Genomic DNA, 16,536 nt, shown 5'->3' with positions numbered 1-16,536 from the left:
ACATGAAGTGCACTAGTGGAAACGGGAGTTGGTTCAGAGAAGGAGGAAGAGAGAAAAAAAAAAAAGATATCAAGCAAGAGACAGAGATGGAGAAGAAACAAAGGCAAAAATAGCACTGGTCCTGAAGATTATCATGTTTTCCTGTTGTGCGATGCTGAATGCAACAAATAAAATACTGAATAAATTTCCAGTTATTTATTTTTTGAAGGTTATATTCTACCCTTGATCTTCGGGCAAACTTTCCTGTGACAGTGGGAGATCAATTGTGGATTGCTGGGTGGGATGGTCTGCTTCCTAAAGAGTTTCAATCTTTTAGCTAACAGAAAGTGCTTTTGGAAACTGCCCTATCCCAGACATCCAGAAGCAACTGTGGATTAACAGGCTGTGAATTTGGGTAATAAATAGCAATATTCACTTTCACCAGTTCCTCAGCTTGATTCCTCTATCCCACCACAATAACCATAGTTTTATCTTGGCTGAGTCTGAGCCAGCTCATTCTAATCCGAGCATTGGTCCAAGCAAGACACTGGACAAGACAGTCAACTGCACTGGGCAAGTGTGACAAAGACAAAAAATGGAGCACCATGTGTATATGGAAGACTCTACAACCCAAGCAACCTTATGATTTCTGACATTGGCCTCACATACAAATTCATCAGCACAGAATCCTGCAGTAACCTCACGTGAGACTGTCCTCAGGGTAGCAGGTCAATTTCACTACACTATCTCTGTGAGACCTCTCAGCAAGCAAAGAACATGACTTCAAAAATGATTCCATCCCCAACACAGACAGCAGCCATGTCAGCAATATTTTGTGGTCAATGGTATCAATGGCAGCTAGCAGAGCTAATAAAACCAGTAGGAACATAGGATTCTTGGTCATCACCAGAAGCTGGAGATAATTAAGCAACTAAAACAGTGCAGTCTCCATACCACATGCAGGACAAAAACTGGATTGACCGGGGCAACAAAATCTGAAGAATTTAGCATTGCGAGAATGGCTTCACCTATTTATTTCCAATCTTTGCCAAAAGGGGGAGATTACACTCTCAAACAACTAGCTAAACTATCAATGTAAAAAACATTTATTTGAGCAAGTGCCTAAGTAATTCTTCCTTATGCATGGATTGCACCATGGGATGCACTGACCATCAGCTAGAATGTTGTTTTTTTTTGTAATCTGTCACTAAGAATATGGTCTGTATGGAGTCAGAAAATGGGGAATAGTATAACATAGAACTGACTGACACTGCAGATTCTGTCTATCAAAACCAATGGCTGTAACATGTTAGAGAATACTTAGTAAACATTAACTCAAAATGAAAATGGCTGGCTCACATTTTTAATATTCTTTTATCCACTTTTTTCAATGGTCACGTTTCAGAACCACCTGTCATAGCTTTCAAGGACTGCAGAGCGGGAAGATAAGGACTGGAATGGGTGATCTTGCTTCATTTCCTTCTTGACACCATGTAGCTGAAGACAGAGATGGGAAGCCAAAGCCTCTGATAGCACAATGGGGTAGCAGAAATTTGTAGAGCAGCAGCACTCACAGACCATCTTACAAATAGGTGGTAAAGAATGTTCTGTAATTTTTACCTCTAGAGACACAACTGTAATGCAAAGATCCAATTATCTAAATCCTCCTTTTGGTTTATGATTTTAAAAAAGGGAGAGACAGTGTAGCATCCTAGCACAGTCACATTACATTTTCTTTATTGTTTGACTACTGCTCCAGATGGATCAAAACAAAAATGTAACAAAACCCATGGAATGAAGAGATTGGAGTGAGCTAAGTAGTATGAAGAGTAGGAGGAAACTGCTGACTTTGAAAATAATGTAATTAGCCCTCAGCTACACTAGCCTTAACAGGTTTTTTTCTTAGTCCATGAATGAGTTCAATGGTTGGCAAATCCTTTAATAAAACTTTTTTTTTTCTTCATTTTATCATATTTCACAAAAAAAATCTTATCTTTAAAGAAACCAGTACCTATTTTGCTAGTCAATGCAAAATGAAGTTGATCTGATGAAATACACTCCCTACCTTCCCGTCTCCTTCCCAATACAAAACTAATTTTCACTTGAAAAAAGAAACTTATTGCTGTTGGTATTTCTGGTCACTTTTTGTGTACCAATACCACTGCATGCCTCAGTACCAACCGGATAGAGACACTTGTGCTTAGGACTCAAGATAAAGTTACCAACTAGTCCTGGCATATAAAGTTGCCAATAAGCAGCCACAAGGTCTGAAAGCCTCCATCAAAGGAGAATTAGGAAATGTACTTACTTCATTATCCTAGAATGCAGCAAGAATAAGGAATGCCAGTAAGTGACTGGTCTTTATTTTCTGGCTCCATTCAAATGACATTGGTCAGGGTCACAAAAGCTTATATTCCCATCATAGGGTAGAGGTTAGCAACTACGGACTCTGATGGCTGATGGATGCAATAAAAAAAGACTCCATAGTACATATGAAAATAACTCTCACAAAACGAATACAGCTAATTAATCTCTCACTCACACATGCATGATGTATAGTATGGAAGTTAGTAGACCTGAATCCCTTAGAGGGACGAGAGGATTATTCTGCCTCTTAAAGGGTATCTTTCAAAAACTACTGTTCTTGAACTTCAAAGGTCTCTCCTCCAAACAATTTCTTCTCTGGCTCCTCCCATTTAGCTGCTAAGATAAATCAGCCTCCCTCTCCCCCAAAGACCTAATTAACAAAGAGTCTGAGATCTGAGTCAGTCTCAATGTCATTTAGCCCTATCTGATACTTTTTCCTGTTCATTGTCAAGCTCTTTAGCACATTATAATACAATATGCATTCTCATGTTGCTGTTCCATTTTTGCCCCAAATCAGCAATTACTTTCCCCACGTTCAGATCCTCAAAGATTCAGGATATGTTGTTGGATGCTTGACTCAGGTGGAACCCTGAATGAAAAATTAAACATATCTAGCAGGTGTAGACTTTTGAATTTTCTTCCCATGTAAGACTTGCCAAAATCATTAGTTTTAATCCAAAACTGAAAATTATTTTGCATTTTGAAATCTATACTTGATCTCCTTAACTGTTGTTCTCGTAGAGTAGCATTTAATAGCCTTATCCAAATCTTTTGGATGTACAAAAATCCTTTACTTGTTTGTTTTTATTATAGTGGCCATCCTGTAAACTCAGGCAGTTGGTGTCTGAATTTCTTCTGTAACTTCTAAATATACCATCAGGTCAAATTCAACTTGAATTTCATTGACAGCGGGACTTTACTTCATGCATGCATTTTGGCAACACACCGGAATGTAACGTATTATAGCCTAATGAACCAGAGACCATATAAAACCTGATCAAGTTCTTTAAGAAGGCCTTTTGTATTCTGTTTAGTAGGCGAGTTGATCTATGTTTGCAAACTGTTTGTCAACCTAAGGCTACATAGGACTTTCTTTCAGAGTAGCAGCCGTGTTAGTCTGTATTCGCAAAAAGAAAAGGAGTACTTGTGGCACCTTAGAGACTAACAAATTTATTAGAGCATAAGCTTTCGTGAGTTACAGCTCACTTAATCGGATGCATTTAGGACTTTCTGTTGTACTATTTCAAAAAGAGTGATCTCTCAGTCAAACATGCCACTGTGGCTTTCCTACAGGGCTCATTTTGTGCCCACTACATGAAACAAAAGCTTTTTTAACATTGGACAGTTAATCATTTTGTTTATGCTTCCCCATGATCACACTACATTCAGCTCCATATCTGTTTGTTAAACCTTGCTTCACAAATTTATTAAGATCATCCAACAAAGAATTCTGCTTCTGCAACATAAAAGCTTCGCCCTCTGGCTGCACGTCCATCGAAGTCTTTCCTATTTTATTGTTTAAATTTTATATATAAAAATTCACTCTGTGCTTAGAGCAACACGTTTGCAAAATGGTTGCTTTTACTAAACACATGACACCAGAACCCTTGTATGGGGTACCTTTGTGTCATGTTGTAATTAATTCCACATTTAAGATAAACAAATCAAAAATGGTTTATTTGTTTATCTTTGTATTCTGTTCTTTATACTCTGGTATGATTTTTATTGGATGCACTTCAGTTCTTTCACTGTTTCCTCACACTTATATTTTGGAAACAATTTTGCACTAGTCCTGCAAATATCCACTCTTCTTTGCAAAGTCGAGTACATGGTTGTTTTAACCTGAATATCAGGTACACCACAAATAAATGTGTCGTGTATAGGTTAACTTTTCAAATTCACATGCTTTATTACACATCTATAATCTAATAGTCAGAAGCTCTCCAGGGCAGCTGATATCTTTTTACATAAAATGTACTTTTCCCCAAGTGACATTATCGACGGGATAAAAAAAAAAACTTCAACATTTTAATTAATTTTATCTACCAGTTCTCATTCTTATTTATGCTCCTCCTGGAAGATATTACACATCTCCAGTGCTGTTGGGCCTTCTGCATGTACAAGTATGGAGGATTTTACCCTCTCCAATTCCTCTTTGGAAAGAAAAAATCCTGTGTGAGCAATGTAAAGACAGGGCAGTCACTAGGTATATGTTTGGGCATAGACTCTTGCAACAGTAAACCAGACTTATTTATATAGTACCCAAAAGTGTGTAAGACAACAGGTCCCTGCCTGAAAGAATTTACAATCTCAGACAAAACCTGGATCAAGGATGGGGTGAGGAGGGAATCGAACATCATGGCAAAATAATCAAGCTGATGTGTGCTATTTGACATTTTGGGTCTGTATTTTATGGCACCATGTTTTCTAGGCACCAAACAGCAAAAAAATAAAATACTAACCATGAGCTTTAAGGTAAAATGCCAAGGTAATATCACCTAAACCATTTCTGACAGTCAATTGTTTATTTTTGAGTACTGAATGTAGAATGACCTATATAGTCAGTATTAGAAGTGGCCAGGACACCTATCCAATTCCCTACAAGAAAAAAAAAAAGTTAGTAAATAATTCACATTCAACAAATCAAGTCATTCTGAATGTTGAAAAACATGTGAAGTATGTCTTCTCAAAACATGGAAAGCAAGGAAAAATGCTTGGGCCTATGAATATACTAGTAAATTAAAAGAGCAGGAAATTTAAGTAGAATGTGACTAATGACATGTTCTGAAAAAGCTGAACTGTATATAACCACCCTACTGATTATCCAGATAATCTTTGGTGGAAACCTTGCATCCTTTTTGTACCACCCTAATAGAAACCAACCCTTAAAGCCATTAATGGGATTAGAGTCTGCAAATACAATAGTTTAATCTGTAGCTCTTAAAAAGACTATGTCCTTGGGCACTTTTTTTGGTGGGGTGTGTGTGTATCTGATGCTGCTTTTGTTTTTGAAAAATGTACAGTTTGATTACAGGCAATTAAATTTTTTTTTTTTTAGACAAGTATTCTCATTCTCAGTTTCAGGTCAAAACTACAGCATCTGTGACTATTAATTCTGATAGCATTCATCTTTATTTTCAAAGAGAAATAATCTACTGAAAAAACATGTAATAAATAAGAGCTACACATTTAAACTCTCAGAGTTCCCACTCAGTTCAGAACTTGGTATCAGTTCCAATGATTCATAACCTCAACAAAAATGATGAAAACAAACCACTGGGCAAGTTGAATTTTAAACACTGGAATATATTTTAACAAGCTGACTGTAGTGTTCATCTGTGTGTTTTTGAACCATAGGTTAGCATCAGTACAGCATTATTGTATGTTGTACATATCTTAAATAGCTGATATTAATGAATGAAAAGAACATGTCCTGGGTTTCAGATATTATTGCAAGTAATATTCTTTCATTATAAATGTTTACACTTCTATACAATTTTTCAGTCTAGAAAAGATAAATCACTTGCAGCAGTATTGGTAAGTAAATATCAAACAGAAAACCAGAGAGAGGGTTAGCAGCTACAGCAAACATACTTATGATCAAGTTGCACTCAACAGTGGAGATAATAGATGCCTTTGAACTAAATGGGGGCCCATTAAGTATTTGAAACTTGTGGCCAGATGCTTAGCTACAGTAACTTGTTATGGTTCCATTGATTTAGACAAGTTTTCTTGATTTTAAGGGAAAGGGTTGTTGACAGAAAAAAAAAAAAAATCAGGTAGGTTTCCTTTCATTTTCTTATTAACCAAATCCATACGATGGTGAAGATTCTGAGTGAGAGCCCAGGCATATAACCTTCACAAGAAATTTAGCATATTTGGGTGTGGGAGACAGACACACAAAGTAAACCAGAGTCTTGGAGAAGAGTAGCCAATGAAACAGCTGTTTTCTGGGTTTCTGAAAATGATGCTGGCTCTGTGAATTATATTAATAAATTCAGATAAGCTGCACTTTGTTTCTGTCATAATATCCTTAAGATTCTCCATGTCTGTCTGTAAATTAGACTGAGAACATATTATCCAATGTCTATGCCAGACATAGATCTTTGAAGTTTTAATTATTTTATCTAGAAGTTCTTGTTCCTCTTTATGCTCGTCCTGGAACATATTACACATCTCCAGTGCTATTGGGTCTTATGCATGTACTAGAATGGAGGATTTTATTCTTTTCAACTCCTTTTTGGAAAGAAGAAATCCTGTCTGAGCAACGTACAGACAGGGCCTCCTTTCTCTCTTCAAACAAAGAAATAATGCAATTCTGTAGCCCAGGGTTTTTTGACCATTCAAAAATTGACACATACTATATTTAACATTGAGGGCCTTGAAATAAGAAGTGAGCTTTCATATGAATGTCTATTAGGATACTCTCAAGGAATTTTAACTAACAGTTGCTATGGTAACCTGGAGTCCTAAAAGCATACAGTGTCTGAGAAAACGCATTTAAAAACTATGTTTAAATAAATGAAGTTGTGACACAAACTGTCAATATCTGCAATATTCAAGTTAACACTGACACTCCATCTTTGATACAAGCTACAGGCAACTAACAAAAGTAGGTTGCATTAAGCAGGGAACGAAACCCCATGCCTCTTTCTGGGGTTCTATGTTTATGCATTTAACCGTTTTTTATTCTGTATCTGTATAGCAACTGGCACTATGGACTCCCCATATTCACCAAGGCCTCTGTGTGCTACTGTAAATACAAATAGTAAAAAATCTCAGTGCTGTTCATTTTTCTAACATGCAGGAAATATGAACAGGCATTAACCTTTGAAAACAAAAGAAATATACAAGCAATTTTGTTCTAAATGATATCATCATCACAGCTGAGTTCTCTGAAGGTATAAACTGAAAGACCGCAACATGAATGAGGACTACTGAATAACTCCTGTGTGAGCTACTGATTTCTTTAAACACCAATTGCATGTACATCAAATGTGAAAGAAATCTGAGGAGCAGTGTTTGATTGAGACTTATTTTGACTAACAACATACCAAAGATTAATTATATTTTTCTAGAGATTTAGGAAAGAAAATTAAAGCCACTGTTTGAATTAAGAGAAAGAGGTATAAAGAAGCCTTATTGCAATAATTATGAGATTTTTTTTTATCTTGTTATAGCACTAATTAATATTCCAGTTCTTCACCCTGGTGCACCTGTGACAGATCACATTTGATCCAAAATCACTTGTGTGATGGCATACAAGAAATAATGACATGTGAGAATTAGCAAATGCTACAACTGTGCTAACCTGGAGAAAACAGTGACAGAAAACATCAGAATACAAAAAAAAAAAAAGATTTCAACAGGGACTAGATAGGATGTGCTTTACCTATAACCTATGCTTCTATGCAATGACACAATATCTTCTACAAATATCAAAATGAAATAGTTTACCTACCACCAACTTGGACAAAAATGTTAAAGAAAATTAGCTCCTAACTCTAGGAGAGTTAGGATTAAAGTAAACTGTCAGTATAATGGGATGTTCCATAGGGATAATGGTAAGGAACACTCCTCCAAGTTTGTAGAATGCCAGCTAAGCAGCTTATCTACTACTACTAGAGCCTCAGAGCTGCAGCAGGCTCAACTGCAGATGCACTGCCTTATATAATGAGGGATGTAGATTCAGAGGTGTTAAGCCTTCAGATCCTCATATTTTAACTCATGCCCTCCATGTAAAGATGGATTGTGCCCCACATAGAATACAGCTCTATAGAACACAAGAATCAGAGGCGGCTCTACCAATTTTGCCACCCCAAGCAGTTGCTGCCAAATTGCCACCGTGCCTGGAAGAGTGGAAGAGCTGCCACCCAAAAGCCGCTGCAGGACACAGACTGCTGCTTCCAAGCACCTGCTTGGAAAGCTGGTGCCTGGAGCCAGCCCTAACAAGAATATAGAAACCCTTGTTCCCAGCATTCTGCTGTTTACAGCAAGACTGCATTGTTGCCAATGCCTAAGTAGTTTTACATACAGCAGAGGGTTGGTTTGGCCAGGATTTGTCATCCAAGTAATTTAAAATGATTGTTCTGTAAGAACAAATCCAAAAAGAGCACTGCTTCTGAGAGCCTGAGCTAATAAAAAAGTGGAACACTAATCTAATCATCTGTAACTTGAAGGTTTCTGATAGCCAGTTTGAAAGTCCTATGAGAAGTCACCCTCTGTTCTATTGGATATAAGAAAATGTACAGATTACAGTGAAGAAACTATTAGCTGGTCCTGTGGGAAGCCATAGTAGTGAACTATGCAATGAGCAATTTGCTGCAACAGGTTTAGGCAGTTTGCCAATCTCTCTCACTTTAAAAATGTTGACGAAAACCCTTACATTTGCAAACAAACAATGGTGTAAAAATGTCTAAAAGTTTTAGACGAGAAAAGCTCATGTCCTACTATTCCAACCTCTTTCAGAAACTGCTGATGCCCACTATTCTCTAGGAATTCCGTGTTCACAATATGTATGTATTTACTGTAACTCTTAGAAGGATGCATATCCTTTTCTTTTATAAATATGCTTCCCATGGCATTAATCTCTTTACCATTTACCTCCGATTTCATAGTGCAATGGTATACTCCTGGGGGAACCCTGTACCAAAAAATTAAAAATTCTGCAAAATTCAGTATATTTTGTCAAAAAACATAATATAATCACACCAGAGCTGGGGCTGTCCCAGCAACTGGCTGCAGAGCTGCTCTGACAGCAGCCAGTGTGGCTATCCCTGGGGCCACCAGAGCAGCAGCCCTGGGGTCAGCAACACTGGGCGCTGCAGGAATCACGGAGGTTGGGGAAAAAAAAAAAAAAAAAATCACACATCCATTACTTCCACGACCTGCATGACAAACACAGAGCCCTAGTAATAATTTATTTAAACTACAATATGGAAATGTATTTCCTGCACCCCTCAGAAGCGGTTCAAAGGCTTTGGGGAGTCAGGGGTAATGGAGGAGCTGACGGAGAGGGAAGTAATTGCTGGGAAGGAACCCGGGTGTGAACTTGGAGGGTTGTTGGGTGTGGGTGGAAGATGTATGGAACAATTTTCTCTTTTGGGTGGAGGGGATTGTTGGAGAGCCTCCCCCACGCAGATCATGGCTGAGCCCTAGCCTCTCGTTCATTTGGGCACATCTGCCTGTCCCCATATATCCCTGCATCCCCCCTCAGTCATCCCTCCTCCCCCATGTGTCCCTGCATCCCCACTCAGCCAGCTCCTCCCTGCACATGAATTCTGTGTGTGCAAGCAATAGCCCAGAATTCCCCCAGGAGTAAATGGTAATAGTTTTTATTGACCTAGCCTTTTTGTATTTATAGCCTTTTCTTGTGACAAAAAAATTAACAGATTTTAAAAATAGTATTAAAGGGGAAGACTGTTTACAAAAATGGCAAAAAATATTATACAATACTAATGAAGGAGGCATTCAAAAAAAACCTACAGATTTTAACAAGGAAAAACACACTCACTGAAATACATCTTGTTCTTCCTGGACAATTCATCATACCATCAGTTGAATACAGAGCCCCAGAGAAAAGTAGCAATTAAATATTGTCCCGTTAGCATAATCTCTGTTAGAAATCCACTGATCAATATATGATCAGCGTTTTTAAAGGGGAACAGTAGAACTTTGCTCTTTCTAAGTAATATTGGCCCAGATAAGTATGGTACAGTATCAAATTCTTCAGAAATAGGAAAAAATTAGTGTTCTGGGTGAATAGTACTATACTATAAGTACTTGGATGTCAATATCAAATGATGCAATAGTGCAAGCCATTAGATCAGTGAAGACAATGTACTAGTACATGGAAAAGTTTAGCAGGTTCTAAAGATAAACGACTGTCCTAAATCATCCCTTTTCACTCAGTTCCTTGATGAGAAAGTTTGTGTTTTTATTTTTTTGCTGCTGAGTCAAAGTGTCACTGTAGTTAGTATTAATGAACCCAAAACAATGTTCACTGAATTTATTCAAGCCTATTCTGTAAAAAATGAAGGTAGCTATACCTACACTAATTATGAAATACTTTCACAATACATATATCCTTAAATACTGCTTTTCTGATCTAATTGGAATATATACCATAACCAAGTATCAGTGAAAGACTGCTCCACCACTTGTAGGATGGCTCACCACCAGAGAAAGAATTAACCACCAGGATTTTTCCCATGTCAGCTAATTGACTCATTAAGCAGTACCATATGGAGGCAATTTACATCATTTGTGTTCTGAGCATAAGCTTATCATAGACAGGAGGAATATTAAATAGTTGATAAATTTATAAGCAGCTTGTGTTGCCATGCCTCCTATGTTAAAGAAATTCATAAACAGAGGAGCAACCACTTCCCTGATTGAAAATATTAAACCAAGTCAGAGCTTCATATCATATTATACTAAAGTAGTGTGGTCTAGTGAACAGAGAACAGGACTGGAAAGCCCAGATTTTCAATGGTTCTGCCATTGACTCATTGCGTGGTCTTAGGCAAGTCAACCTCTGATTCTATTTCCCTATCTGAAAAATGGGGACACTACTATGTTTCTCACAGAGGTGTGAGGATGTATGCAAGATGCCAAAAGCTGGGACTGAACAACACAGGATGAATCATTCAATAATTTCCCTGCTTTGTTCATTCCCTCTGAAGCATTTAACACAGGCAACTATCAAAAGACTGGATTCTGGACTAGATTGACCATTGGTCTGACCCAGATGGCCATTTTTATATTATGTTCTTATGCAAATCCCTGTCCTGTATGTGCTAAGTACTATTATTTGGTTCTAATGATACTTTAAAATATAGATTACAAAAGAAATATGAAACTATGCACTCGGAGTCACCCCATCTGGATTACTAAATGTTTGCAGTCTATGTTAAATGAGGCATGGATCAAATTGCACTTTCGCAACCAGTTGGACTTTTAGGCTTCCAAAACAGGATGATAATTCCTTTGCATTTACTTGGATTATTAAATATAGAAAATCAGATCCAAGAAAGAAAAATACAGAACTCAACTATGTTAACAAGAAAGCACATTCTACATGTTAATGAATGACACTACACAGCATAGTAAAGCCTCAGGAGGATTTTCCACCAATTTCAAAAATCAGAAGTCTGACCCAACCTCTCTGTGATTTTCAAAGAGGCAATCTCATGATTTCTTAAGAGTAGAAAACATCCCAAGTAGAGGCAAAGTGACAAGAAGGAAAGGAGGAGGTTCAAGACAGCTGAACATTTTAAATGCCAAAAAAATGTTTTGGCATTAAGTCAAAATAAGGGTGGAGAACATCTTTTCGTCTTACTAGAAAGGGAAAATTAATTAACAGAGGTTACAATTCACTGACCTTCATATAGGAAGTTAATCATGGTCATTAGAGAACATCTCGAAGGCTAGCTAGTTTTAAAAAACATGGCAGACAGCAAGTTTTCTGGGACAGAGAGCAAGTAGTCTAGTCTCTCGCAGCAGCCTTTTAGATTTCATGGAATGAAAATGTGGAAATATACTTGACTAAAAGGCATAAATTAAGTTGCACTGGAACTCTGGCAGTCAACTGAGAGTTTCCATTAGTTCGTAGTTGGATAACCTTCACAAACAAAGACCCTCTGGCCAAGCTGCTACCTGAAGTGAAGTAGGATCCAGGCGACAGATTCTTACTTCCATTTGGGAGAAAAAAGATTAAGCAATGCAAAAGAACATCTTGGGGTCTACTTTCCGATGGGCAGCATGAGAGATTAGCTGAAAAATGACCACATAAATGAAAGAATGCCCATTTACTGAACATCACAATTGCTAGCCCTCTTGCTGCAGGCCCAGCTTCATGGACAAATTTTTTGTCGAGAATTTTCACTGCTATCTTCCAATCCACCTGCATTATGGTTATTTATTATTTAAATTAAAATTATTTAAATTCCAGAAACCCCCAATCAGGATTAGGGCCATACTGTGCTCACTGCTATACAGACACATTAAGAAAAGGCACTGCTTACTCTAAAAGCAATCCTAGGGCATACACCCAAGACAAACCTAATGACGGAGAACAAATCTTCCATCTAATATGGCTATGGAGCCCTTGTGTCTTATAATCCTTACTCAAAATTTGGACTCCAGAGATAATGTATGTCTATTCTCGGATATACTATCTGTGCTGCCCACTCTATGATCAATTTTCCCAAGCAAGTCCGAGAGGACATTAAATGCTTCAGAAAAATCAGTGGCCCTTTGTGTATCAAGTGAAATAAAGCATCAATATATAAACAGAATGCCTATAATGCACAAGAACTGGAAGTCATGCACTAATGGCAAGACACAGTCAAATGTATATTGCTGACCCAAATGACCTCCACAGGGATTATAAATGTGAGTAAAATCACTGGGATTTCACATCCTCATCCATGTCACAGTCCACTCGTCCTAAGGAAAATCCTTGAGTATAATTCTAAGCATTTCTCCCTGTGTTCAGAACAAATGTGCTTTCCAGGGGTGCCATAACATAAGAATGGTCATACTGGGTCAGACCAAAGGTCATCTGGCCCAGTATCCTGTCTGCCGATGCCAATGCAAGGTGCCCCAAAGGGAATGAACAGGTAATCAAGTGATCCATCTCCTGTTGCCCATTCCCAGACTCTGGCAGACAGAGGCTAGGGACACCATCCCTGCCCATCCTGGCTAATAGCCATTGATGGACCTATCCTCCATGAATTTATCTAGCTCTTTTTTGAACCCTGTTGTAGTCTTGGCCTTCACAACATCCTCTGGCAAAGAGTTTCATAGGTTGACTGTGTGTTGGGTGAAGAAATACTTCCTTTTGTTTTAAACCTGCTACCTATTAATTTCATTTGGTGACCCCTAGTTCTTGTGTCACAAGAAGGAGTAAACAACACTTCCTTATTTACTTTCTCCACACCAGTCATTTTATAGACCTCTATCATAACCCCCTTAGTCATCTCTTTTCCAAGCTAAAAAGTCCCAGTCATATTAATCTCTCCTCATATGGCAGCCGTTCCATACTCCTAATTATTTTTTATTAGAGAAGCAGTATTAAATAGCATAGTGTTACACGAGGAAGAGAGGAGTTATCACAAAAAGATTTTTCCAAAATTTTTATATTTTTCCCCCTCATATCTATTTACATAACATCTGCAATATTCATATACTTCTTGAAACAACATTGTCTTCAAACTAAGTACTCTAATACTCTTATTAGAGCAGCAAACACACTATGCCAGCAGTCTAATACTTATACTTTAAACAGCCCTGGAACAAGACAGTTTGAATGCACAAAGGAGAAGGACAATGTTGATAATGAAACAGATTTTAGTTATCTTTCAAAAAGCTTTTCTGTGGATATCAACCATTTATTAACAATACCTCATCAGTGTTCTATTTATTGTTGGGATCGGTTAAAAATCTAAAATGAAAACTCTCCACCAAACTTTTAGACCTCCACCTTGCCACCATTGGAGGCAGGTATGGTGCGGGAGTGGAGTCAGCAGGGGAAAGAATCAGTGCCACATGAGGACGACACTAAAGCAGGAGTGGGCAAACTTTTTGGGCTGAGGGCCACATCTGGGTGGGGAAATTGTATGCAAGGCAGGGGGTGCGGTGTGCAGGAACAGGCTCAGGGCAACAGATTGGGGCAGAGGAGGGGTGTGGGATGTATGAGGGGGCTCAGGGAAGGGGGTTGGGGTGCAGGAGGGGTGTGGATTGTGGGAGGGAGCTTAGGGCAGGGAATTGGGGTGCAGGGTACAGCAGGGGGCTCAGGGCAGGGAGTTGGGGGGGCGGCACGCAGGAGGGGTTCAGGCTCCAGCCTGGCACCACTTGCTTAAAGCAGCTCCGGGGTGGCAGCAGTATGCACCGGGGCCAGGGCAGGCTCCCTGCCTGCCCGCCCTGGCCCCATGCTGCACCAGGAAGCGGCCAGCACCATGTCCCTGCACAGCCCCCTGGGGGGGTGGAGGCACAGGGCTCCGCTCGCTGCCTTTGCCATGCCTCCAGGTACCTCCCCCAAAGCTCCCATTGGCCGTGGTTCCCCGTTCCCTGCCAATGGGAGCTGCAGGGCGGTGACTGGAGGCAAGGGCAATAAACAAAGCCCTTTGCCCCCTCGGGGCCGCAGGGATGTGGTGATGGCCGCTTCCGAGAGTGGTGCGGGGCCTGTGGCACCATGGTGGGCAGTTCCGCGGGCCGGATCCAAAGCCCTGAGGGGCTGGATCTGGCCCGTAGTTTACCAACCCCTGCACTAAAGCCTTGACATCCATGACATCAGATGAACGAATCCATTTTGAAAGGAACTGAGTAACAGTCAGAAGTCACAAATTAGACAAATTAATTTTGAGGCAACTACTACAAAAGCCTTTATTAGGGAACCAACAGATGGACTGTAGAAACTGATGTGTGGCTTCTGGAAATCAAACAAGCTTTACAATTTTTTTTTTTTTTTTTGGTAAACAAATCAAGGAATTAACCCATACTCAACAACTCAATTATTCATAAGATTAAGAGGTTTATTAAAATTGCATGGAACACTGCAAGTTACTTTCCTCCAGAACACCACCTAAGCACAACTACCCTATTCAGATGTAGGCACCAAATGGTATAAAAAAAAATCAGGGGCCAAATTAAACTGTGGCATAAGCAAGTACAATATCATGTATGTCAATGGACTGTCACACCAAGACTAAATTTAGTCCTCAAAATTATAAAGAGGTAACACTTCCTCATAAGAAAAGTAGTAATTATCAGTGCATTAGGTCAGGATTTGCCACCTTTTGTTCAATACTGTCCATTTGCCAGTCCCTACGTTTTATTGAACTTCTGTTTTTATAGATCCAAATCAATTATTTATTTGACCAAATATAAAAATCATCCTAAAGAGCTGAACTACTATAGAGCTTGTTAGGAATTTACAAATATTTCCTTGCTCCTACAAATTGAACACCTATACTTTTGATTGCTGCACACAAATCATTATCCAAAGAAGAGTTATGCACATTCTTTCTAAGAAATGTCATTGTATCAAGATCAAACAGATGACATAACAATTAAAATCAGACTCTAAAGTCAGAAGGAACCACCACGATCGTCTAGTCCAGGGGTGGGCAAACTACAGCCCAAGGGCTGCATGTTTTAATCCGGCCCTCGAGCTCCCGCTGGGGAGCGGGTGCCAGGGAGCAGGGTTGAGGGCTTGCCTCGCTCCGCGCAGCATATACCCCTTCTGGCTCCTACACCTAAGGGCAGCCAAGGGGCTCCACGCTGCCCCCACCCCAAGTGCCGCCTCCATAGCTCCCACTGGCTGGGAACCATGACCAAAGGAAACTTCAAGGGTGACACCTGCAGACAGCTGCAGCGTATGGAGCCACCTGGCAGTGCCTCTGCGTAGGAGCTGGTGTGGGGACGTGCCGCTGCTTCTGGGAGCTGCTTGAGGTAAGCGCACTCCAGAGCCTGCACCTGACCCCATCCCGTGCCCCAACCCCCGGCCCACCCCTATACCCCTCCCGCCCTCTGAATCCCTCGGTCCCAGCCCAGAGCACACTCCTGCACCCCCAACCCCTCATCCTCAGCCCCACCCTGTACCCCAACCTGGAACCCGCTCCCACATCCTGAATGCCTCATTTCTGGCCACACCCCAGAGCCCTCACCCGGAGTCCTCACCCCCTTCCACACCCCAACCCCCAATTTCGTGAGCATTCATAGCCCACCAAACAATTTCCATACCCAAATGTGGCCCTCAGACCAAAAAGTTGGCCCACCTCGATCTAGTCTGACTCCTGAACATTTCAGGCCACAGAACATCACCCACCCACTACTGTAATAGACCAGCCACTCAGCCAGAGGTTAGGGAAGTCCTCGAAGACTTCAAGTTACAGAGAATCCACCATTTACGCTATTTAAACCTGCAAGTGACCTGTGCCCCATGTTGCAGAGGAAGGCGAAAACAGCCAGGTTCTCCATCAATCTGACCCAGGGAAAATTCCTTCCCAGCCCCCAAAACAGTGATCAGTTAGACCCTGAGCACGACCCACCACACAGACATTCTCCATAGTAATTCAGAGCCTCCCCATCTAGTGTCCCATCACCAGCCATTGGGAGTTATTTGGTGCTAGCTGCTGCAGATCGGCAACATGTCACTGTAGACAATTTCATCATACAATCCCCTCC

At 40.1% G+C, this 16,536-nt stretch overlaps 1 protein-coding gene across 8 annotated transcripts in view; it reads right to left on the bottom strand.

Annotated features, from left to right (window-relative positions):
- Nucleotides 1-16,536, bottom strand: part of PRKCZ (protein kinase C zeta) — a 152,744-nt gene that overhangs the window by 61,305 nt on the left and 74,903 nt on the right. Inside the window, exon 1 of one of the 8 annotated variants that reach the window (XM_043499775.1) lies at nucleotides 11,729-11,765. The exons of the other annotated variants lie outside the window; for them this stretch is intronic. Within the exon in view, the coding sequence (XP_043355710.1) occupies nucleotides 11,729-11,756 (28 nt within the window). The 5' untranslated portion in view covers nucleotides 11,757-11,765. Of the gene's footprint in view, nucleotides 1-11,728; nucleotides 11,766-16,536 lie in introns of those variants that run through there. 8 annotated transcript variants of the gene reach the window in all.

This window comes from Dermochelys coriacea, chromosome 18 (assembly GCF_009764565.3).
Source record: "Dermochelys coriacea isolate rDerCor1 chromosome 18, rDerCor1.pri.v4, whole genome shotgun sequence".
In the NCBI taxonomy this organism is placed as follows: Eukaryota; Metazoa; Chordata; order Testudines; family Dermochelyidae; genus Dermochelys; species Dermochelys coriacea.
The sequence above is the reverse complement of the archived record's forward strand: the minus strand, read 5'-3'. Positions and strand labels throughout refer to the sequence as shown.